The 25,185-nt window shown below is 46.6% G+C and overlaps 1 protein-coding gene and 1 long non-coding RNA gene across 4 annotated transcripts in view; one reads left to right on the top strand and one right to left on the bottom strand.

The window, feature by feature from the left end:
- TBC1D14 (TBC1 domain family member 14) overlaps window positions 1-17,194 on the bottom strand; it is a 167,263-nt gene extending 150,069 nt beyond the window's left edge. Inside the window, exons 1-2 of one of the 3 annotated variants that reach the window (XM_063923731.1) lie at window positions 17,063-17,194; window positions 15,111-15,248 (exon numbers count right to left, since the gene is read on the bottom strand). In XM_063923731.1, the coding sequence (XP_063779801.1) occupies window positions 15,111-15,156 (46 nt within the window). In that variant the 5' untranslated portion in view covers window positions 15,157-15,248; window positions 17,063-17,194. Of the gene's footprint in view, window positions 1-15,110; window positions 15,249-16,403; window positions 16,514-16,633; window positions 16,718-17,062 lie in introns of those variants that run through there. The other 2 variants (XM_063923722.1, XM_063923740.1) reach the window with 2 other exon arrangements.
- LOC134928250 (uncharacterized) lies at window positions 16,693-21,160 on the top strand. Its single transcript, XR_010177872.1, has 2 exons — window positions 16,693-16,766; window positions 20,936-21,160. It is a non-coding gene; the product is annotated as an uncharacterized LOC134928250 (long non-coding RNA).
- Window positions 21,161-25,185: the final 4,025 nt, after the last annotated feature.

The raw sequence follows: 25,185 nt of genomic DNA, 5'->3' as shown, positions 1-25,185 counted from the left end.
ACCAGGGCGTCCACTGCCACTGCCTGTGGGTCCCTCGACCTGCAACAATAACGCCGAAGCTTCTTGTTGAGACGAGAGGCCATCATGTCTAATTGGGGTAATCCCCAAAGGTCTGTTATGTCTTTGAACACCTCCAGTTTGAGACCCCACTTCCCCGGATGGAGATCGTGTCTGCTGAGGAAGTCTGCTTCCCAGTTGTCTACTCCCGGAATGGAGATTGCGGACAACGCCAACGCGTGTTTTTCTGCCCAAAGGAGGATTCTTATTACCTCCGCCATGGCAGCTCTGCTCTTCGTTCCGCCCTGTCGGTTTATGTAAGCCACTGTTACGTTGTCCGACTGCACTTGAATGGCCCAATTTCTTAGAAGATGGGCCGCCTGAAGACCGTTGTATACGGCTCTTAGTTCTAGAAAGTTGATCGGAAGGCAGACTTCCAGAATTGACCACCTTCCTTGGAAGGTCTCCCCTTGAGTGACTGCGCCCCAGCCCTGGAGGCTTGCATCCATGGTTAGAAGGATCCAGTCCTGAATCCCGAACCTGCGGCCCTCCAGAAGGTGAGGTAGTTGGAGCCACCAGAGGAGCGAAATCCTGGCCTTTGGCGACAGACAAATTCTCTGGTGCATGTGCAAATGAGATCCTGACCACTTGTCCAGGAGATCCAGTTGGAAGGACCGAGCATGAAATCTTCCGTACTGGAGAGCCTCGTAAGAGGCCACCATCTTTCCCAGAAGGTGAATGCATTGATGAACAGACACCCGGGCTGGCTGCAAGACATCCCGGACCATTGTTTGTATCACCAACGCTTTTTCCAGTGGAAGAAATACCCTCTGTACTTCCATGTCGAGGATCATCCCCAGAAAGGACAACCTCCTGGTTGGTTCTAAGTGTGATTTTGGAAGGTTCAGAATCCAACCGTGGACACGGAGAAGATCGGTCGTGAGAGCAATGGACCGCAATAGTTTCTCCCTGGACGATGCCTTTATCAGCAGATCGTTCAGATATGGAAAGCTGTTCACCCCCTGTCTGCGAAGGAGAACCATCATCTCTGCCATCACCTTGGTGAATATCCTCGGTGCCATGGAGAGGCCGAATGGCAGGGCTTGAAACTGGAAATGACAGTCCAACAAGGCAAAGCAGAGATACGCCTGATGCGGCAGCCAGATCGGAATGTGGAGGTATGCATCCTTGATATCCAGAGATACCAGGAATTCCCCCTCTTCCAGACTTGATATCACCACTCTTAGAGACTCCATTTTGAACTTGAACTCCTTCAGAAAGAGGTTTAGTGACTTTAAATTCAGAATGGGCCTGACCGAACCATCCGGCTTCAATACCACGAAAAGGTTCGAATAGTAACCGTTGTTGTGCATATGAGGTGGTACGAGCACAATGACTTGTGACTCCACCAACTTCTGGACGGCGGCTTGTAGGACCGTGCTGTCTGCCAGCAGAGCTGGTAAACCCGATTTGAAAAATCGGTGAGGGGGGAGATTTTGAAACTCCAGCCTGTACCCCTGGGACACAATATCTTGCACCCAAGGATCCAGGCCGCACGACACCCAGACGTGACTGAACTGCCCGAGTCTCGCTCCCACCGGCCCCACCTCGGGGACCAGCAGTCCACCGTCATGCGGAGGACTTTGGGGTACCTTAAATAGGTTTCTGTTCCTGGGAATCTGCCGTAGTGGGTCGCTTGGACTTGCGCCTACCACCCCGAAAGAAGGTGTTGGACGGCCTGGCCATTCTGGGCTTCGTAGTCTGGAAGGGCCGTGATGTAGGTGAAGAAAACCGTTTCTTCAGAGCAGGAGCAGCTGAGGGAAGAAAGGCGAGACTTACCTGCTGTAGCCGTGGAAATCCATGCATCCAGCGCTTCCCCAAAGAGAGCCTGACCTGTATACGGTAGGGACTCCGCCCTTTTCCTGGATTCTGTGTTGGCAGACCATTGATGTAGCCACAGTCCTCGCCGCGCTGAGACCGACATGGAAGAAATTCCTGCAACCATGGAACCCAGATCTTTCATGGATTCCACCAGAAATCCAGCTGAATCCTGAATGCTGCGCAAAAATAAGTCAACATCATCCTTATCCATAGTATCCAAATCTTCAAGAAAGGTGCCTGACCACTTTACTATAGCCAGTTATCGCGCTAGGACGAATATGATGTGGGTCCCAGGGACCCATCATTTATGAAATTTGGGGTCCCACTTCATAGTTTTTGGGTCCCATCATCATTTGTTATTAAATCTGTTAAATGGCCATCAGACCTCTCTACATGCCCTTTTAATACACCTCAACCTCTCCACATGTCCTGGCATTAAATCACTACATAACCCTGAAATGCCCCTCAGGTCCCCTACATGCGTTTAGATGTCCCCATCTATATCGACACTGCACATACAGTATATACTGTAAAGTGGTGGAACTAGTGGGCGGTGGGGCCCAGGTGCAAAAAAACATGCTTTGGGTCTTCCACTGACATGCCCCCCCATTTATGTTAAAGAAAAATAAGACATGACTGCACTGAGTGCCCGTGGATTTGCTCACTCCACAGAGGAGTTTACTCCACATGCTCCTTATGTGCCCCAAAAGCAACCATTATCCGACATGCTGCATCCACAGGAACATATTCCCCACTTCACATAGTCGTTGTGCTACATTTCTCCCTACATACATCACTGCATTACAGTCTCCTTATACACTACTTTACTGCACTACATAACATTTCTGCATTACATATACCCTGCACTACACTAAGTTACTGAACTACATCACGCCTACACTATATTTCACCCTATGTGCTGCACTATATGACTACATTACTACACTCTATCCCCCTCCCTATACACTTCACTAAATCACTACAGTACACAACCCTGTAACATTAGTATCATCCTTCCAGGTTAACTTCCCAGCTCCTCAGTCCCATGGAGTTCCTAAAGGGTAGAACAAGGGCGCAGGCAGGGTTGAGTGGAAGGAGGGGAAGCAAATTAGAATTTTGGGTGGCAGGGTGGAGGGAAAGGAACGGGAGAGATCCGATTAGAATAGAACGGCATTGTAGAGGGGATGAAGGGGCGGGCCTGGTCCTGCAGAAGCTGTCACCTACTCTTCTCCAGCCGAGAACACACACATATAGATGTTTGTATATAGTGCTTCTGTATTACATGCTGTGCTGCCACTTATATTTGCATGTTTTTAATATATCCAAGGAGAGAGACAGAGGTATTCAGTATGCTGGCTTTGGGATCCCGGCGCTCAGTATACCGACGCCGGATTCCCGACAACTATTCTCCCTCTTGGGGGGCCACGACCCCCCTGGAGGAAGAATAAACAGCGTATCGCGCCACCGTGCCCGCAAGGGGCTCATTTGCGATATGCGATCAGCATTGCAGAGGACAGCTCTACCGATAAGAGCTGTCCTCTGCGATGCACAGCGGCAGCCTGACTTCCGGGATTCGGCCCCAGAAGTCAGTCTGCGCATGCGCGGGGTGACCGCAGGGCATGCTGGGAGGGATCCGATCGGATCCCTCACACAGCGCCGCGGAGAGAAGCCTATAGGCTTCTAAGGACTATCGCCAGCTAAAGCTGGCGAACCCCGCCGCGGCGCTGAACTGGCGGCCGGGGGATAGTACATCAGGAAAATGCGGTAAACAGGGGGTTTACCGCATTTTCCGCTTAGTACATCCCGCCCATGGAAATTTTTGATTAAGTAAAAGTGTACCATTTATGCTATATCCAATGAAATACTCTCTGATCTCATGCTATTATTTATTAGGACACATGGAATATATGCTTTTATGGAAGGATATATACCGAGCTGTCTTTGATAGGGGTTGTTGGGTTTACTGTATATAGGGCGATGTGTCATCCACATGACTGATTGGTGGTGTGCCACTCATACCCTATAGAAAATACTCATTAGAAGAAGCGACCATATTTTCCAACATACTCTATTGGTAGACAAACCTATGAGAATTCTCTCCAGATGAATATGAAAAAAAATGGATATTTCACAAGCAAATTTATGGCAGATTGACTTGATTTATTTCTACGTGTCGCACAAAGTCTAGGATTTTAAAATATATTAAAAACTAATTTTTAAAATAATGAATTTACAAGTGTGCCCCAGAAAAGGCATATAGTCTCTCTTTTTTACGTTTTTGTAAACACCCTTTCTTTGTAGGGTCTACACTTCAACCTTAAGAGGTGCTGCAAGTAGGCCTATGAGAGCTCTGCATAAATGAATGGCCTCAAACATCAATGACCCTCCTAAAAGCTACAGAATATTTACAATCCTTTATATATAAGGCGGCCCAAAGGGTTCTGCAGCGCCTTACATAACACGTATACAGATGCTGTGCAAACAAAACAAGAGAAAAGTACAGCCGGCATACAGTAGTACAACACATTGCAGAACACTACATACAAACTACATAAACACTGCTGCATAAGGAGTCATAATACCCACAAAAGCAGTTCTGCCGTAACCCAAAGGTTCAGGGCCACTGTTGGCAATGATGAGGCGCTGACTGTAAGGGAGAGAAGAAAAAGCATATGAGGGAAGAGGGTGAGCTTACAATCTATAGAAGACGGGTAGGCAGAGAGCGGTGAGACAGTGCTCATGGCGCGGAGGATTAGAATTAGAGCTTGAAGTTTTTAATGAAAAGTTCCGAAAGCTCATTTGAAGCGAGGTGGAGAGTCTGATAACGAGAGAGTTCCAGTGGGGAATCATGGGATTGTGTTTTTATATCTTCCAACCACAAGGATTCATGTTGGCCGTTTTTTTGTTATTATTTTGTTTATTGATGATTAAAGACCAAAAAAATCTTCTCTGCGATGTAACAGATGAGATGATTAAATGTAAAACAAATTTAGGATGATAACTAGATGATTAGTGACAGACACTGTATGTAGAGGGTGTACTTTCTTTTACACATGACTGTAGCTCCATCGTGTTCCCACTTGCCGATCACTGCAGGCGTATTACAAGGAGCACAGATCATCCACGTGTTGGCAGCTGTTCTAATTACAACACCCATTTGTATGTCTTTTCAAATTCACACGATCATAAGTGAATACACAGTGCTACAAAAGGGTTAGAAGGCCGACAAATAATAGTCTATAAATATTCCCAACTAAAGGAATTGTGCCAATTTGTAGACTTAAATTAAAACGCAATGTTATTTTAACAAAAAGAACCATGTACCCTGCTTGCATCACTGATCAGATATGCTCTCCGGCAAAGTATCTAATAGTACGTTATTATTTATTATTTACCATGGGAGCAGACATACTATGCATTCATGTACAGACGGGATGCATTTGGCATCCCGGCGTCGGGATGCTGGCGGACATGTGACAGATGGCGGAATCACAACATCACTCAGGAAACCGGCGCCGGGACACCAACAGCCTTCCTCCCAAAGGTAAGTATCGGTGTGGGTATTAGGGTTAGGCACTAGTGGGGTGGTTAGCCGCAGCCGCCATTCCCTAGATTTAGCACCGCCACCAGACGAGGATTAAGTAAGGGAGGGGGTTGGGAGAGTTAGCCTATTTACCCCCAAACATGTTGGGATTCTCGGGTCCGGGAGGCTGGGGTTGGTCATGTAACTGCCGGCATGCAAACACCTGAATATCATACTAAACCCATAGAGGCAACATCAATATTCTTACACATAGGTGACCTAAGTAATACCTTGGTCAGTTTGATTATACCATATGTGCACATGCAGGGATATCCTTAAAACCTGGACTAGTTACCCCCAGTAACCAATAAGCATTTATCAAGTACATTCTATAACACGACAGGTAGCAGCCAGGGGCATGCAGTGGTTCAGGAAGCACTGGCTAGAACCAGATATACACACAATATATGAGCTAAAGCAGGGCTGGCCAAACCAGTCCTCGAGATCTACCAACAGTTCACATTTTCCAGACCACCTAGCTGGTGCACAGGTGTAGTCATTACTAATTAAGATGTGCTGCATTCATTCCTAACTGACCATTCTACAGATCTCCAGGAGGCCTGCAAAACATGAACTGTTGGTAGATCTCGAGGACCGGTTTGGCCAGCCCTGAGCTAAAGCGTTCATGTGTGCATTACACACAGGTGCAGCAGTATATACTGGTAAAAATCTGGTGAGTTTATCAGAGCTGTGCAAAAAAGGTAGGCAGGGTGGAAAGGGGGACACTGCATCACTTGCCATAGACTTTATACTCCAGAGTTTTGACTATTAAAATAATTTCTGATATATTCTTTGGGGGGGGAGGAATTCAAATGTTTGAAAAGTCGGTTGGGTGTCTGTTTTTTCCTGTCTATGAGATAGGGGGGAAAAAACAGACACCCAACCGACTTTTCAAACAATTGAATCTCCCCCTTTGTATTTTTCATATACTTTATATAGTCAAAACTCTGGCTTACACGTTAGTATGACAGGAAAGGCGCTGCTTCACCCCACGTCACTGGTAGCAGCTGATTGGTTCTTACGGGCAACTTCTCCATTGATCCACTTCTCACTGGTATAGGCTTTAATTTGTGGCACATTAGTAAAACATAAAAGGTCACAAAGATCTGGCTTCATGCTTAGGGATTCAGTTGCCTGCTTGTTGGAAAGATCTGCGGGCAATCTAATCACACACACAGATCCAATCTGTTACTGTGGTTAGGAGAGGTGGCGCCTCATGAAACATTCCATAGAAGCAGCCACACGGGGAGCCTGGCTGTTAAGGGTGCCCGGTCATTTCTAATGTGGTGCTGGCCGTCAGCTCGTGGGCCAGCAGCGGTGGCTCCTGATTGGCCCACGAGCCGGCGCCATATTTCAAATGCCCGCCAGAGACCGGAGTTCAGTGAGGGCATAAGCAGCAGAAGCCAAGTAGCAGTGAGCATTACAGGGGGCATTGCGTGCAACTGGCATTATACCGGGTCATTGTGTGCAACTGGCACTATACCAGGGGTATTGCGTGTAAGTAGTACTACTGTGGGCATTATGTGTAAGGCTGCCAATTGTGTGTGTGTAGAGGGGGGGGGGGTGATAATACAGTATATTTATTTCTACTTTAATAACTATATATAGGCCATGCCCACTTTCCAAGGAGCATGCACGCCGAAAGCAAATAGGGAAGGGTGGGATGGGTGGTGTTCGCTTCAAAAAATCTTGCTCGGTGTGCTAGTAGGCCTGGAGCCAGCCCTGGTCAGGACACAATTTCTCACATGTGGATTGGATAAATCTGGTCACAAGTGGCAATTTAATGTCACTAAAATCAGCTAGCTAGCACAGTTAAACGTGTTACAGAAAAATCCCTGCAAATAGTGGTCACAGTTTCCAGAGCACCCAGCAAGTCACCCATCACGTGCACAGGGAGAGTTCACCAACTGTCACATTTTCCAGAGCACAATGGTGGTGATGTACTGTAAATGGCAGACGGACATTTTGCCACATAACTCGGTACAGAAGCAACCAATTACAACGCCAATGTTTTTCTGAAAATCTATGTACCAAGAACTTTAATTTGTGCCTTTTGAGTGTCCTGCTCAGATAACTGCATTATAGAAATGGGTCACTCATAAAAGTCATCCTAAATTGGCCAATTTATCAATGAGTTATGAAACTCATTGTGAATGATAAATGGTGTACGAGCCAATCAGCTCCCAACTGGCATTTTTTCAAACACTTGACAGGAGCTGAGCACATGACAGAAGCAGATTGGCTGGAGCATTTATTTATTATACGTAATGAGTTTTATATCATTCACAACAAGTTTTATCACTCATTGATAAATGAGCCCTATAATCCGCAAATGCTAATCTAGTTACTAGCATTCAGTCAGGAATGGAAAATCAAGTCAGCCAATGACACACCGTCTGGAGATGCGTCAACCAGAATAAGGAGGGAGATGTACTAAGCTTTGGAGAGGGATAAATTGGACGGAGCTAAAGTACCAGCCAATCAGCTCCTAACTGCCATGTTACAGGCTGTGTTTGACAAACGACATTTAGGAGCTGGTTCGTTGCCCGTTTTTCACACTTCAAAGCTTAGTACATATGCCCCCAAGTGAGGTTCCATTCTGGTATATCAGATACGATCTGCCTGATAACCAATAAACGAGTCAGATTTGCTTACAACATGGCAATTAAGCCAAACTATCCTATCCTAGGCACGTGCAGCCACATTACATGTAACCAGCATGCAGTCTTTTCTTTCCTCAACAACTTACAAAAGAACAAACACAAGAGGGGCGGTGGTTTGGTCTCTCAGCAGACTACGCGAGGTACAGTTTTAAAAAAAGCAATCATGCTGATTAATGAGAATACATCACAAGACAATTTTAGAAGTGTACCAAAATATCTTCACCCAGGAATGTAATACATATCCAGAGGTGTAGCTAGGTTCCATAGTGCCCGGAGCAAGGGTATGTTTCGGCGCCCCCTCTCCTGTACTGAATTGGGTGCATGTTACGTGCCTAAGGCACGCAACAAAAATATAGGGGAGTGGCTTCATGGGAAAGGGGAGTGGCCACAGAATAGTACCAATTCAGATTACACCACACAGTATTGTCCGTTATTCACATTACACTACACGGTAGTACCCCTTATACACGTTACATAACACGTTATGGCACAGTAGAGACATTTATACACGTTATGCCAGAGTAGAGCCGCTTATACATGGTACTCTGCAGCTTCTAATGCAGAGAGAGGTGCTGTTGCAGCTGGGACAGAGAGACGTGCTGCAGCAGCAGCTGGGACAGAAAGAGGTGCTGCAGCAGCAGGGGCAGAGAGTGGCGTAGCAGGACAGAAGTAACCCCACTGCACAGCTACAATCAGACAGTGAGACATATAAAGAGGACGGCAGAGCTCCAACATGTGCTGGCTGTCCGTGTCTCCTGTCGTTGCCTCTGGCCTGCCCTGTTCCCTACCTAATATCCGAGTCAGAGCAAAAGGGGATGCCATGGCATTGGTAACATCCGTGGGAGCGCGCATATTGCAGGTACACACTGCCCAACCCAGCTGATGGCATTCAGATTTGGTCGGAAATTGCACAACGGGCAGAAGTTGCTCTAGTGTGTACCCGGTTTAGGAGATGTGGAAAACACACCAGGTGGGTATGTGATCAGGAGAGTGACACTCATGATGTCTCCAATATCCCAACCCACCAGATGTGATAGAATGGAGGCACACTTGCACTCTTTCGAAAGTTAAGTGCTTAGTAAACCTGTCATGATCCGGACTTCCTTGTGTTTTGCCTCTTGTCCTGCAGTGTTTTCAGGGTTTCTCTCAGCCTTGCTTTCAACTTCATACAGACCTCAGTTTCCAAGCGGCTATCCTTTCAGTGTTAAGCTGGGTACACATAAGACGACTTTAGTTAACGATGTGGCAGATTCTGACAGATCGGAACAACGCTTCAATAAAATTGTTCAGTGTATGTGCTCTATGTCGCTGACTATGCAAACTGCCCATGACATGTTGGGTACACATCGTCTAATGTGTACCCAGCTTAAGGCTGTGTTGCTGCTGCATCACTTTCCCCAGGCTGATTGTGCACCTGTGCAGACTCCAGATTGCAGCATTGATCACAGACTAGCTGGTAACTACTTGTGTGCCGGTTTGCAGTTTTGCAGTTTTATGACGCTGTCATCATTGCACCCCCTGCTTCCCAGCGTGTACCCCACAAGGTTTCCTCCAATCTAGGTACTGGACACCGCCATGTTTTCTAGGGATCAGCTGACCGGCTCGCTGCCAATCCTGAGCGGACACGGAATCAGCTGATTTCGAAGCCAATCGAAGGAGACCAGGGGGGATAAAAAAGGGCAGGCCAGGAAGTCTCAAACTGCCAGTGCCACTGTATTAACAGCCCTCGTTACTCGAGGAGAGAGCACTTCTGTGTTAAGTCCTCAGTGTGAATCCTGTGCAATTTCATCTAGCACCAGCAGATAGTCGCAGACCCGGTTCCAGCCAGTGCAGTTAATCTCCAGGTTCAGCCGGGTAAAAGTCCCCCAGTTCCAGCCTGTCGAGTTCATCTCCAGGTCCAAACGGTGCAGGTTCAGCCTAGTCAGGTCTCTCAGATTCCAGACAATAACCACAGACCATCGGTTCCAGCTGATTTAGTTCATTACTCATTCCTGTTGTTCTCATTGGTTCACAATCTTGCAGCAATACTTTTCAGTTGCTTCCAAGTTCCAGTGCTAGTACTGAGTGGCCCAGCCGGGGGGCCGTGACCTGCTCGTCCAACACCGCAAAGTCCAAATCCCCTTGCAGGTGTCTCTGGTGAAAACAGCCTGCGGGTTAGCCTCTGAGCCCCTGGTCTGGGTCTCCGCCAACACTCAGGGGTAGGTTTTGTATCCCGTATCACATATGAGCAGGACCTATATCTGACCAGCGACTCACATCTCCGCCCACTGACACCTCATCACACCAAGACCCATGTCCGGATTCACAACAACTCAGTCCTTGACAATCTCCCTCTAACTGTGAATGAACAAAGAGGGGGGGGGATTGAATAGCGCCGGGAATTAGATTCCAGAGCTATTCAATTCAGCTCACTTATCTCTGGGAAGGCCGGTTCTCACGGACTAAACAGGGTGTTTAGACAAAAGTGCCTAGCGCTATGCTGTTTCCACCGCACTAAGGGCAGAAATCAGTATTGCACCAATACTTTTGATGGATTTCTGCTCGGTTCCCCCAGAGGGTGACACTGCGCGCTGAATTGAGCTCTGGGATCTAATTCCAAGCACTGTTCAATCCACGCTGAATTGAATCGAACCCAAGGAGTTCAGTAACAAAGTGTGCCTACACCACAGACTTTATATACATCTTCTTGCACCTCAGGAGGCTGCAAGAAGAAACATCAACCCTGCCGCTAACTGGCATCTAAACGGACCAACAACTGAATTACTCTGTTTAGATCATCCCACAACACGCGAGTGCCATACGACTCTGTATTGCCGAGCATCTTTTTTTTTCTTTTTATCTGCGAAAATGTGTCTTAGACACAACGTGATGTAATAGGACGCACAAGCAGCCTCTGCTGATTAAAAGGATATGCAGCATGCCTATATTCTGTGTGTGACTGCGACTGTATTTGCATACAAAATGCTATGCTAGTGCATTCAATACAGCGCCAAGTGACACTCAACTGTCGGGAATTCTTCTCTCACCCCCAGGGAATGAGAGAGGATATCCAACAAAAGTGCTGCCGCGCAGCCGGCACAAGGCTGATTCGGTCAGGAATCAGCATCGCGGCGGGGAGTTAAATCGGAGAATGCCCGTTCTCCCGACAAATCAACCTGTTTAGTCCGGGAGAACGGACATTCGCCGACTTAACTTGAGCTGAATCGAATAGCGCCGGGAGCTTATTCAACAGTCGGTGAATTGAATCGACCCCACAGAATATAGACATGCTGCATGGCATTTTAACCAACAGAGACTGCTTGTGCATCCTATTACACTACGTTGCATCTAAGATGCATTTTCGCTGGGGGAAAAAAAAAAAAAAAAAAAAAAAAGAAGAGGACGCTTGTCGCTACCGAGTCCCGCCAAGTCATGGCGTGACTTCAAGGGCTGTTTAGTGTGACTGCAGCAAGAATGTAAGAGAACACATCTGTAGCTGCAGTGGAAAACAAATGTTCTAATAAATTCAGTATGATTTACCGGCGGCTGTGATGCCGGCTGTCAATATATTGACAGCGGCATCCCTGCCGCCAGTATGCTGCCAGCGGAGCAAGAGCAAAGAGTCCCCTGGCAAGTTCGCTGCTCTCGCCACAGGATCTGTTCTCACTCCATGGGTGTCGTGGACACAGTCCTGCAGCGCCAGCATTGCCGACTGGCGGGATTTTTGCATCAGTATCCTGACCGCCGGGATCACGTTTACCGGCAAGTCAAACGGATCTCGTTCTAGTTACATTGTATAAAGAGCAGTTAGCAATATGCTACCTGTTACGCTCACATTCATATTATCTTTCCAGCTACAGTTACATAGTTTATGAGGTTGAAAAAAGACAATTTGTCCATCAAGTTCAACCTATTCGTGTTCTCCTACTCTGTATGGGCCCTACACACCCGGCGATGTGCCGCCGAGGTGCCTGACGGCCGATACGGCCAACCTGGCGGCGGGGTGGGGTGGGAGTGAAATTTCTTCACTCCCCCTGCTCCACAGCAGTGCAAGCTAATATGGACGAGATTGTCCATATTGGCATGCATGTATAAGCGACCCGGCACTAACGATGAACGAGCGCATTTGACAGGCAACAGGAAGCTCTTCCACCACCATAACATTTTAACACTCCTGTCTGGAACCCTTATATGGAACCAGAGTCCTTTCTTCCATAGATTTTAGAGACCAGGGAGACACTTACCTGGCCATAGTTACAGATGTAGCCATGCTCATCTTACTGCAATGAGGCGTGCTGCATAGCGTGTTAGGTGGTGACTCTTCACAGCCGCCAATCACTCAATTAATTCCATTTGAAATTAATGGAGCGATCGCCAGCTATAAATAGTCTTAGCACAGCATGCCGCGTGTGTATTTGTGAATAGATACATAGCTAGATAAATGGTACAATGGTAAACAGTAAACGGTTACAGGTTTATAGTTATAAATAAACCAAAAACAAACAGAGTTCGGGTTAACCAAAACTAAAAACGTAACATCTGAAACAAAGACTTGCCAAGGGCCATGAAGTTCCGCCAGTGGACTACTAAGGATTGGAAAATCTTTTTCAAATCTTTGGCTCATCAGGCAGGATTTTTGTATAGAATTCCGTGGGCGAAAAAATGGTTGTTCAATGTGTTGGGTCTATCAACTAAGCAGCATCTTGCTATTAAAAAGCATTGCCCTTTTGAATTCCAGGCTTAAACATGCCTGGAAGCAGCGGCTTTTACTAGCTGCCGCTTAGTAAATAAATCCCTGGGGCACCAACCGCCAGACATGGATTCTGAGTCACCGACTTTCTCAGAATGACAGGCACCCTGACCCAATAGGACTCCCACAGTATTTTGCAGCGCAATGCAGTACGCTGTGGACTAAACCTAGAATTCTTCCTGCAGTAAGATAATGGCCCAACACATACTTTGGGCGAAGTCAAAATTAGCTTCAATGAACAGCACAAGACGGCAGGCTTCAGATAATGGAATGGCCAGCACAACCTTCAGACTTATACCCCATAGAGTTGGTTGGGATGAACGTCAAACAACGATGAAAGCAAAGCAACCCACTGTACAAGCGCAACACATTTGTGGGAACTTTGGCAACAGAATAAGTTCCCAAACAATATTTGATTTCCACTGCAGAAAGAATGCAACAGGTGTTTTCAGTGGCTATATGGACAAAAGGTGGCTTCTTTGAGAAGTCAAAAATTAAGATTAGATCTTGTTAAAATAATCTCCATTTGCATATTTGTGCTATGCTTTAGTTTCAGAGTACATCAGTACATTAAACGGCAGAATTTTAAATAAAACCCAAAAAAAACTGGAGGGGTGGGGTTGTTCTAAAACGTTTGAGAAAGTTCAGGCTTCCAATTTCACTCCATATGTGCAGAAAGCCCCATACGTACATAGCATGCAGTAAAGGCATTCATAGGGAGGGGTGAGCACAAGAGTAAGGCATCTTGCTGTAGCCCAGTGTTTCCCAACCGCGGGTCCTCCAGGCACACTGAAGGGCCCTACACTATTGACGATCCACCGCCAAGCTGCCCAACAGCGGATACGGCCGACCCTGCGGCGGGGGGGCAGTGATGGGGGGAGTGAAGTTTCTTCACTCCCCCCGTCACCATAGAAGTGCAGGCAAATATGGATGAGATTGTCCATATTGGCCTGCATGCACAGCCGACGGGACACCAGCGATGAACGAGCGCGGGGCCGCACATCGTTCATCGGTGGTGCCTCCACACTCAAAGATATGAACGGTATCTAGTTCATTAATGAACGAGATCGTTCATATCTTTGACTGATATCGCCCAGTGTGTAAGGCCTATAACAGTCCTGGTTTTAGTGATATCCAGGCTTGAACACAGGTGACTTAATTAGTACCTCAGTTATTTTGATTTAACCATGTGTGCTGAAGCCTGGATATCACTAAAACATGCACTGTTGGTGTGCCTTGAGGACCGCGGTTGGGAATGCCTGCTGTAGCCTGTAGAAACAAGCAGTGGTTAGCGGCGGTGGTTTAGTATTGTCAGATGATGATAAATAGACTCCAAAATTCCCTATCACACACTCAAGTCAATTTCAGTCAGCAGCCAATAAACCACCTTGTACACGTATCCTAATACATCCAGCCTCAATATGCCATGCAGCATGAGATGCCTGGTGCGAGTGTGCAGCCAGGTCCCGTGCAACTGTCGAGCAATGCGATTAAGATGCATGAGGAGACTGTTGATTAAATTGATATAGAACAATTGCATATCTGTGTGACTGAGTCTGTATACTGAGCAGAACTTGTATTGGAAAAAAGCTGCAGCTGCTACATTGTAGCACTTTGTGTATAGATTCCGAGACTCGGTTTGCACAAGTGTCATATCAAATTAATCAGTGCAGTGTCCTCGTGCATCCTAGTCACACTCCACTGCGACAAAGAAGCATTCTCTGCAAAAGAAACAAAAAAGATGCCCGATGCTAGAAGAAGATTCAAGAGGGGCTGTTTGGCTTGACTGCAGCAAAGATGTATGAAAACATATCTGTATGTTTTTGGATTAAGGGAGGAAACTCATTAACATACAAAATGTAAAGAAAATTAATATAAAAGGAAAACCAATAAAACCAAAAGTCACACAAACACACACTGCAAGTAGCCTATAGTTCTGCAACTCTACAGCAAGAGATTAAACTTGGCAGCAGGAGTTATTTTACAATGTGATGAATGCCCAGGGTGAAAACAAAAGCATCTTAAGAGGGGGAAGAATGAGCGAGCCCACAGCCTTGCAAAGCTAACACAGGATGCAACGCTTGACAGCTGGCAAAGCGAGAAGGCCTCCTGCGTCGTCACGCATGAGACACATACTTCTAGAACTTGCAGAAAGTGGATCTATTTTCACTGTACACACAAAAACACCCTAGACCCTGGCACAGTTCTTCTCGTCATGCCCTGCAGGTGAACTGGAAATGAATTAAGCTGGCATTACCTTGGTAATTGTGACCTCCATTCTTCTCCAGCTCATGCTGTGACATTGCCAGCAAAAACTGTAAAGCGTAAAGAACGTGGGACTGTGATACAGGTGCGTCATGCTAGGCCATTTTTTGGTCCAGAAGTTAATAAAGACCTGTAAGAAAATAAAGTGTTCTTATGGCTCAGAAAAAAAAAAGCATTTATAACAGTTACTATAGACCATTCATAATTTACCATCACCGGCAGGAAAGAGAACACTAAGGAGCCTATTCAATTCTGAACAATGTACAGTAGCAGTGGGTGGTTGTGGACATGACTAGGAAATAAGGTAGCACAATATCGGCCATATGGGCAAATGAGCAAAATTACATTACATTGTGATGTGCCACCATTACAAACGTTTCAATGCCACATTGAATCGACCCCTTATAATCTGAAGTCTAATAAAAACAAAAATTCAGGTGCTGCCCTTTGTCGTGTAGTCTCACCTACACCCAGGGGCAGTAGATATTTTGCTTCCGGAACCAATACACAGCAAACCAGTCCATCAGTTAAATGAATAAAGCTGGGTATACACTTGGACGGTGCAGCAATCTCACACAGACCAACATGATGTAATGATATATCGTGTCCATGCACACACTACACAATCCTCAGTACAGTGACAAAACATGATGAATGTAACTGCGTAGCATCGTCCTATCCCATGAGCAGCACATCAGATGGAATGATGCGACCACACGATTCACCAAACGATGAATTGTGTGTACACACTACCCAGTGGTCGCAGGTACCATGATTGCACCACAAACTGTCTAGTATGTACCCAGCTTTAGACAAAAATCTGCCCATGTTTCAGTGATGCCATTAGTGAATTAACAGGTAGCATCCTCATGAATAAGATTCAGACCACAAACATGGCCGCCTCCACCTGGTGCAGGTAACAGGTGCGTGTTAATTACAAACTCACAACATCCCTGCAAATGACCACTCTATGGTAAATAATGACCCCTTCTCCTATATAGGACTACTGATCTCTTCGGCAGTGTAGGCCAGACTATATCAATTTGTTGGAACTCATTTCAGTGGAATTAAAAATAAATAAATAAATAAATAACCCCCCCCCCCCCCCCCAAAAAAAAGAGAAAACAAAAAAACAAAACAAAAAAAACAGAACAGACAACACTAACAGGTCAGTGAATTCATGAACTATAGATGAATAAAGCTCATTGAATTTGTAAAGGAAAAAAATAAGAAAAAAACAATAAAAACAGTTTTCTCACAAAACAGCATTTTTGTCACCACTTACGGGTTACTGCAACCACCCTGACTGGCCACACTGTAACATGAAGACAATAGACGTGACACATAATAATAATAGATATGTAGAAAGTTGCAGCTAGCTACTTGTCAGCTCAGAGCACCTTGCAGCCAGCGCAACCCCTCCCTGCCTCACAGCCCACTACGCACACCCTTCCTGCCTCTCTCCCGCACTCTCTCCCAGAGACTGCTGGAGCCCAGGCAGCTGAGCACACAGACCTATGGCATGGGGGGTCTCGGAGGGGTCTCTCTCCTCCTCTCTCTCTCTCTCTCTCTCTGCCTGGGACACAGCGTGACCGCCGGCGCTGCAGGTGCTGCTCTTGTTCCTGGATGGGAGGTCCCTCCCTCCTCGGTATGTCACCCTCCTCCTCCTCCTCCTCCAGTGCTGCTCTCCCTCCTCCTCTCTGTGCGCGCACTCTATCTCTCTATTCCCTATGTGTAGTCTCACACTTGTTACGGTCTCTCCTCCGTCTGCACTCTCCCACCTTCTCCTGTAACGACTGTCTCTACACCCAGTGTACACTCTCCCACCGCCTACTGTGACTGTCTCTCCTCTCTGTACGCACACTCTCATAGTCTTGTCACTGTCTCACTTTCCTGTGTGCACTCTCCATGCTGTAACTGTCTCTTCTCCCTGAATTTACTCACTCCTTTGACTGTCTCTCCTCCATGTGTGCACTTTCCCTCCTTTTGACGACTGTCTCATCTCCATATGTGCACTCTCCCTCCTTTTGACGACTGTCTCATCTCCATATGTGCACTCTCCCTCCTACTCCTCCTGTGACTGTCTCCACTCTCTATGTGTGCAGGTCAGCAGCACTCCCCTCTTCCTGTTAAGCTGCATTCCTTGTGTGGGGGTCTCACCTGTTCTGGGAGCGCTTGTACTGCAATGCTCTGCAGGCAGAGTGGGCTGGGAGTCACTATTGCTAGTTGTATTGTTTATTTTGCAGGGTTCTTTATTGCTAATTTATAATATAGGATCTGTGTCAGTATTTATTTTTTATGTGAGGTTGTTTATAAAATTACTTATAACTTGCAATTTTTACTGACATGTTGGTTAGTTATACCAACGTATCTGTAGGTGATACAGGATTACAGGAGGTAAGTAGGTGGCTGGCCTGGCACGTGCGTCTATGGTGGTCATTAGAAACTGATGGTTAAGAACCAACAATGTTTCCGACTCTGTGTGTAGACTTTTTCCATTTGAGGCCAGTATTGGGATGTTGAGATGCTTCTTATGTCTGCTGACATGCATCCTGGAGCGTACTGGAGAGGGGAGTGTCAGCTGCAGAGCTTTTTTTGCACATACACAAACTGCAGGGGTCCTTTGCACATGTGCATTAATTAACTATCAATGGTTTATCCGTAGAATGGTTGCCTTGCAATGGTGCCAACGTTGCTACTATATAATGGCCATTCCTACATGCTTCACAATCGAAAGATTACCATGATATATGTGGTACAGGTTGAGTATCCCATATCCAAATATTCCGAAATACGGACGTTTTTGAATGAGAGTGAGATAGTGAAACCTTTGTTTTTTGATGACTCAATGTACACAAACTTTGTTTAATACACAAAGTTATTAAAAATATTGTATTAAATGACCTTCAGGCTGTGTGTATAAGGTGTATATGAAACATAAATGAATTGTGTGAATGTAAACACACTTTGTTTAATGCACAAAGTTATAAAAAATATTGGCTAAAATTGCCTTCAGGTTGGGTGTATATGTAACATAAATACATTCTGTGCTTAGATTTAGGGCCCATCACCATGATATCTCATCAGGGCCGTTTCTTGGGGCAGGCGAGCAGTGCAACCGCACTGGGCGCCCGCCGCGGCACTAACTGTGGCTCCCTAATTCCCCTCCTATTTCTCCCCGAGTAATCCGCTCAGGGGCGGAGTTTCACGGAATGACGCGGTTGCGTCGTTACGTCACGACGCAACCCCATCACTCCGCGAAACTCCCCCCCCCGAGCGGAGTACAGAGGGGGATCCAAGTTAGGAAGAGGGAAAGGCCGGCGCGAGGAGCGACTGGTGAGGCGGGCCGAAGAGCGGTAATCGCCTCTGTAAGTATTCTCTCTCTCTATGTGTAAAATGGGGACACCTGCCGTAATGTGTGAAATGGGGACTCTTGCCTGCCGTACTGTGGGGATTTAATGTATCAAGGGCATTGCGGTGTGTGACATAATATGGTGCAGGGGGCATTACTGTGTGGGGCTTAATATGGTAGAATTTTTTTTTCCTGTGGTGGTCGTGATCTGTTTAAGCAGGGTCAAAAACTGGATTGTGAGGTAGTATTTTCAGACGAGGCCATGCCCATTTAAATGAGGCCACACCCATTTAGATGAGGCCACGCCCCCTTGCCGGGTACGCGTGCATGTTTTTTTTTTATCTAGGTGTGTGTTTGTGTGTGTGTGTGTGGGGGGGGGCACATTTTTTAATGTCATGGGGGGGCGCATTTTTAAATCTCGCACTGGGAGCCAAATTGGCTAGAAACAGCCCTGTATCTCATTATGGTATGCAATTATTCCAAAATACGGAAAAATCCGATATCCAAAATACGTCTGGTCCCAAGCATTTTGGATAAGGGATACTCAACCTGTATCCGGACTATAGATCTAAACCAGGCATTCCCAACCATGGTCCTCAAGGCACACCAACAGTGCAGGTTTTAGTGATATCCAGGCTGCAGCACAGGTGACTTAATTAGTAGCTCAGTTATTTTGATTTAACCATCTGTGCTGCAGCCTGGATATCACTAAAACCTGCACTGTTGGTGTGCCTTTAGGACCGTGGTTGGGAATACCTGATCAAAACTAAAAAGGTCAACAGGTCTACCACTAACAGTAGACATGTATTAGGTCGACAAGTTCAAAAGGGGCGACATAGAATAGGTAGACAGTAGGACTGGCCGACATGGGTGTAGATCTAATAATCCACACCCATATACATGGCACAGTAATATCTAGAGAGGGGACCTGATCTGCGAGCCATCATTACACAAGCCACTACTAGATAAATCATTCCAGGTGTCGAAGTCACAAATATTATACCCACACGCATCACGTGCAAACACCACACAGAGTGGCCTCCGTGCGCGTGCTTGTTCTGCCGTGCGTGCGCATACTCGCACGTTGCGTATATTGGCTCACGAAGTCCTGCGTATTAACGCGTGGTATGAGTTAATACGTTAGCATTCGCATGGAAAAACCACAAAGACATATTTGATATTTACTCCACATAGTGCAGAATTTACACATAGCCTACACGCACCACACCAGCGAGTTACATTTGTTTCAGAGGCATAACAACAGAGGGATTCAACTTTACAGGATATGAGGGGACAGAATTAGGTTAGGAGGTGGTGTTTGGTATCCAGCTGTACAGTATTTCAAGGGCAATATTCCGATGGCAGTTTGCAGAATGTAGCACGCTCCTGTGCATATATATGCGCAGGAGTACCATATTAATGTTACACTGTATTTACTGTACTCTTGATATTCGACGGGAACCCAGTGGAGGACATCTGCAAGTGCACCTGGACCAGGCATCGCCCACCTATTCAAACCAACCTATGACCCCTCATGTACTGTAAATGACCAGCCCTTTGACCTATGGGTGAAGAGATTACAGTTTCCTTTGTTTCATGCTTTGGACTATTGTATAAAAGCCAAGCCTCCTGGCCGGTCACACACATTCTCAAGTCATCTTTCCAGATTGACTGAGGACCGGAATCGGGTGGCGCAGGCGAACAAACGTATGTATCCATTGGTTGTACCTTTTTCTCTTGTATTATTGTATTTCTCTTACGTCCTAGAGGATGCTGGGGACTCCAAAAGGACCATGGGGTATAGACGGGATTCGCAGGAGCTTGGGCATACTGAAAAGACTTTAACTGGGTGTGAACTGGCTCCTCCCTCTATGCCCCTCCTCCAGACCTCAGTTAGACTTTGTGCCCAGGACTGACTGGACACTCACTAGGGGAGCTCTCCTGAGTTTCTCTAGAAAAGACTTTTGTTAGGTTTTTTATTTTCAGGGAGACCTGCTGGCTACAGGCTCCCTGCATCGTGGGACTGAGGGGAAAGAAGCAGGACCTACTTCTTCTTAGTTTAAGGGCTCTGCTTCTCGGCTACTGGACTCTTGTATTATTGTATTTCTGTTGTACCCCCTTTTAAGTAAATATTTGTTGCTGCGTTGGACCACAACATTACCTATACAATTGGTGGCGCATTCTTTTCCTGTTAGGGGCTATAAAGTGTATTGCGCCGCACGTTTAGCTACTTTGTGCTTACAGCGTGACGGCGTGCTTACGCAACGTGTACACATTTCATAGGGGTTTTACACACACGCTTAGCGGTCGCAGCGGCCTGAACATTTGAGTATTTACGGTATTGCTTTTTCTTCCTGTAAGTTAAACGAACTATTCACAGGGGATAGGCTTGTTCTTAATGCCACTACTTAACATTTATTTTTATTTTTTTGTATTGAAACTTGCGACTATGCTCTTCCCCACAGTACATGAAAACACACACAACTTCCTGCAGTGATGAACAGTGGAGAAAAATAAAATGAGTTCCGTGAAGAATACATTCCCGGCCTTTAACACAAACTACATCTGGAGGATCAGCGTGGCCAGATGCCAGAAGACGAACATTTCCCAAATCCCATGTATGCGCCTTAGTGTGGAGATGGAATGCACCTGTGGAAATTACTCTTTGGTGGATTTAAACTTCGATATTCCTGCTGTCTCCTGGTTATTAGTTTATAATGCCGCTGGAATTAGAAAGTGTGCGAATATATGAAATAGATAAAAGGGAACTAAAGAATATAAACTACCTATGTTGATGGTCTTCCCCTCCCAATTACCTTATAACCATTTATACTAGAAATAATCCAAGTAAACATAAACAGAGAGACTTGTTTGCGGTGACAAAGGTTACTGCAAGACGCCAGCATCAGCTATAACACCCAGGCAGTGACTGTAGCGTTCTTGTTCCTTCCCTGACTTCAGTAGGACTCCGCAATGGTGATGTTGTGTACTTCAGCCCTGATGTGAGGGGAAGGTTCCCCTTGTCCACCATTTGCACAGCTCGTGGCTGTCCACAACAGTGCTTTTATACCTTAGCTGTAACCGCAACAAAATACATGTGAGCAGTGGCATCACTAGGGAGGTGTGGGTCACACCCGGGTCTCACCCTCTAAGGCAGGGGTCTTCAACCTTTAAGACAGTGTGGGCCACATAAAAAAATGAAACGAAGCCGAGGGCCACTAAGCTATACTGCGGTATTTAGAATCTAAATTTTAATTTATGATTGTAATGAGACCTTTTCTAGACTCATAAGACCATAAAAAAGACTTCAAAAGATAATTATTGTAATTTAATGAATGAAACATGGTCTACTTTACCTTTGTTATTATAATAAGTTCATATCAGTGGGAAACTTGGCATTGTTTTTGCTTGGCCAGCTTGTCGATGTTGGCATCAATGTTAGAAGTCGCTATGCGCAGAGTATTCTCAAGATGTTGGTCTGTAAGCACTGAACTGGACTCATACGGCAGTATCACTGGACTGGTGGGTATAATGTGGGCATGCTTTCACAATATTGCTGCTGTCTGTCTGTGATGGGGGGAGGGAGGGTATGATAGCGCCTATGTCAAGACATAGGTGCTATCATACCCTCCCTCCTCCCCATCACAGACAGACAGCAGCATTGTCAAAGCATGCTCCCTGCCATCTCTGCTCTTAATACTTAATACACCCCCTGCTGGGTCCCCCGCCACGCCCCCTGCCCTCAATACTAATTTATTCACTGCCATGCTCAGGCTGCCGCACCCCCGTCCCCGCCGCTCCCGCACGCCGGGTTCCTGCACTGCCCCCTGCCCTCAACACTTATACACTTTTATTCTCCTGCCGCAGCCCCCCCCCCTCCGCGCCGGGTCCCCGCCGCACACAGCCATGCTCAGGCTGCATACATGCTGCCGCACCCCCTCCGCTCCCGCCCGCCGGGTTCCCGCACTGCCCCCTGCTCTCAATGGTAACTTGCCGCACCCCCCCCCAGCCGGGTCCCCGCCGCTCTCACCCACCTATTCAACACTGCAGGCGGAGGGAGACACAGGGAGGGAGACACAGTAAGGGTGACCAGACCACTGACCAGCCTAAGAGGAGCTACTCCCCTTCTTCACAGGCAACCAGTGACAGTGCGGGGGAGTCACATGACTCCGGGAAAGGGAAAAAAAATTTTTTTTTTTTTTGTGTTCATATGTGCGCTGCGGGCGGGCGCGTCGGCGGGCCATGGAAACCATAGCAGCGGGCCACCTGTGGCCCGCGGGCCACGGGTTGAAGACCCCTGCTCTAAGGGGTGACACCAAAATTCCGTCTCCTCAGTGACTTTACATGCAGCTCAGGGATCCTGTCACAGTGTAGGAGCCGCAGTGCAGCCCAACAAGTCTCTAGGCGCAGACCAGCATCTTTGGAGATGCTGTGCGTGCCTCATGAGTGATGAGAATGGGGTCGGACTGTGAGGCCACGCCCCCTTTCCATGAGGACACCTCCCCCTATTTTGGAGCATCTGGTGTGGCAGCCTATAGTGACGCCCCTGCATGTGAGCGACTCATAACATTTATAAGCAATCCTAACAATTGGGTGGTTATTCCAAATATCCACCAATAGATCTAGCCCTCCTGGTTTCCCTTGCTAGTAAACTGCCAGTAATGAGCAAACTGGCCTGTCTCAGTTTTTTCCCGGAGCATCCCGTTGTTTCCCAAGTCGGCCTATCTTAATTTTTTCCTCACCCTAATTTCCTGATCTTGCAGAGTTTTGAGTTGTAGCATTACCTTCTGGAGCTTTTGCCCAATATTGGGGGTAATTCTGAGTTGATCGCAGCAGGAAATTTTTTAGCAGTTGGGCAAAACCATGTGCACTGCAGGGGGGCAGATATAACATGTGCAGAGAGAGTTAGATTTGGGTGGGGTGTGTTCAATCTGCACTCTAAATTGCAGTGTAAAAATAAAGCAGCCAGCATTTACCCTGCACAGAAATAAAATAACCCACCCAAATCTAACTCTCTCTGCACATGTTATATCTGCCTCCCCTGCAGTGCACATGGTTTTGCCCAACTGCTAAAAAATTTCCTGCTACAATCAACTTGGAATTACCCCCATTATTGGCAACGCCTAAAGAAGCCTGTGGGCCTCTTTTTCACAAGAAGTCCCCAGAAAGGAACTCAAAGGATCTTTCTGTGTTTCCCAAGGCATTCGCATGCTCTGTCTTATGGCCGTGAACGCACATTAGGATTCCCAGGTCATAAACCTGGACGTCACTTCCTTGCCGGGACAGCTCTATAATAGAAGAGCTGTCCCGGCGGGTAAGTATTGTTGCATATTGGCATAAATATATCAGGCTCTTGTCCTGCCTGAGGACCAGGTGACTGCTCAGGTTCCTGCAGTGACTCTTGGAGAGACATTTCCTTTCTCCTCAGATTTGTTTCTGTTTTGGTTAAAGTCCCCTAAATCCAGGATACAACAGACGGATCACTTAGACTGGTAACGCTACTCCTCGTAATATGCATATAAATGCTGATTATATAACCATACTATGCCTATTGCTGATATACCTAGCAATGCTAATGTGCCTGCTAATGCTATTTTGTTTTACCATGGCACTTGGCCTGTTAATGCGGAGACGCTTAGGAATTATGGTGGTCATTCCGACCCGATTGCACGCTGCAGTTTTTCACAGCTGTGCGATCGGGTCTGAACTGCGCATGCGCTGTGGCTGCAATGCACAGGCGCATTGCTGCCCGGCGACGGGGGACGCCGGGCAGCGATGAAACTAACAAAGATTGGGATTGCAGCGCCAAACGCAAGGTGATTGACAGCAGGAAGGCATTCCTGGGTGGCAACTGACCGTTTTCTGGGAGTGTCGAGGAAAACGCAGGCATGTCCAGGCGTTTGTAGGCCGGGTGTCTGACGTCAATTTCCGGGTCCTGACAGGCTGAAGTGATGCAGCGGCTGAGTAAGTTCAGAGCTACTCAGAAACTGCACAAAACTTTTTGGCACAGCTCCCCTGCACATGCCTTCACACACTTGCTAAGCTAAAATACACTCCCCCATAGGCGGGGACTATCTGATCGCACGGGCTGCAAAAAATTGCAGCATGCGATCAATTCGGAATGAGGCCCTATGTGTCTTGAAGTCATGTGGTTCATCTATGGTCAAGCCACTACCCATGACTATGAGAGTAGGGATGATCATGTTAGGGTGCAGATAAGTCATATTCAATGAAAAGGTCTTAACTCTTCACCTTGTGCCTCAGGATTATTTAAGAAAGGACCAACAGGAAGACCCTGCTCTTAAATAGGCCTTTGAAAATGTACTTTCAGTGGAAGGTGTCATGTAGCTCCATATAAAATGAAATGAAGATATCCTTGTTTTGTTTTGTGTTGTGCCGAGAGATGTTATATTGTCTAAACAAACACAAACAAATGGGGGAGGTGGTCCCAAGCCTCTTCAAAAAGCAAGTTATTTTCTTTATCCCACGCAATTCCTTGATTTGTGCTGCCCTCTCAGTGTCAAAAGACAGCAGTGAACTGGTCCTCTCCTGCTCCATTGATTCCCCTCACAATTGTAAGGGTCCCCTTTTGAGAAAATAGGGGTTGATTAATGGACCTGTTTGAATAACCATCTCGGTGCTATAAATTAATTTTTGTCATGGTTGATTATGCCAACTGCTACCCAGATGCATTTCCCCTGATGGTGGCTACGGC

This window comes from Pseudophryne corroboree, chromosome 1, assembly GCF_028390025.1.
Source record: "Pseudophryne corroboree isolate aPseCor3 chromosome 1, aPseCor3.hap2, whole genome shotgun sequence".
Taxonomy (NCBI): domain Eukaryota; kingdom Metazoa; phylum Chordata; class Amphibia; order Anura; family Myobatrachidae; genus Pseudophryne; species Pseudophryne corroboree.
Note: the sequence above shows the minus strand (reverse complement) of the source record. Positions and strands in the feature narration are given on the sequence as shown.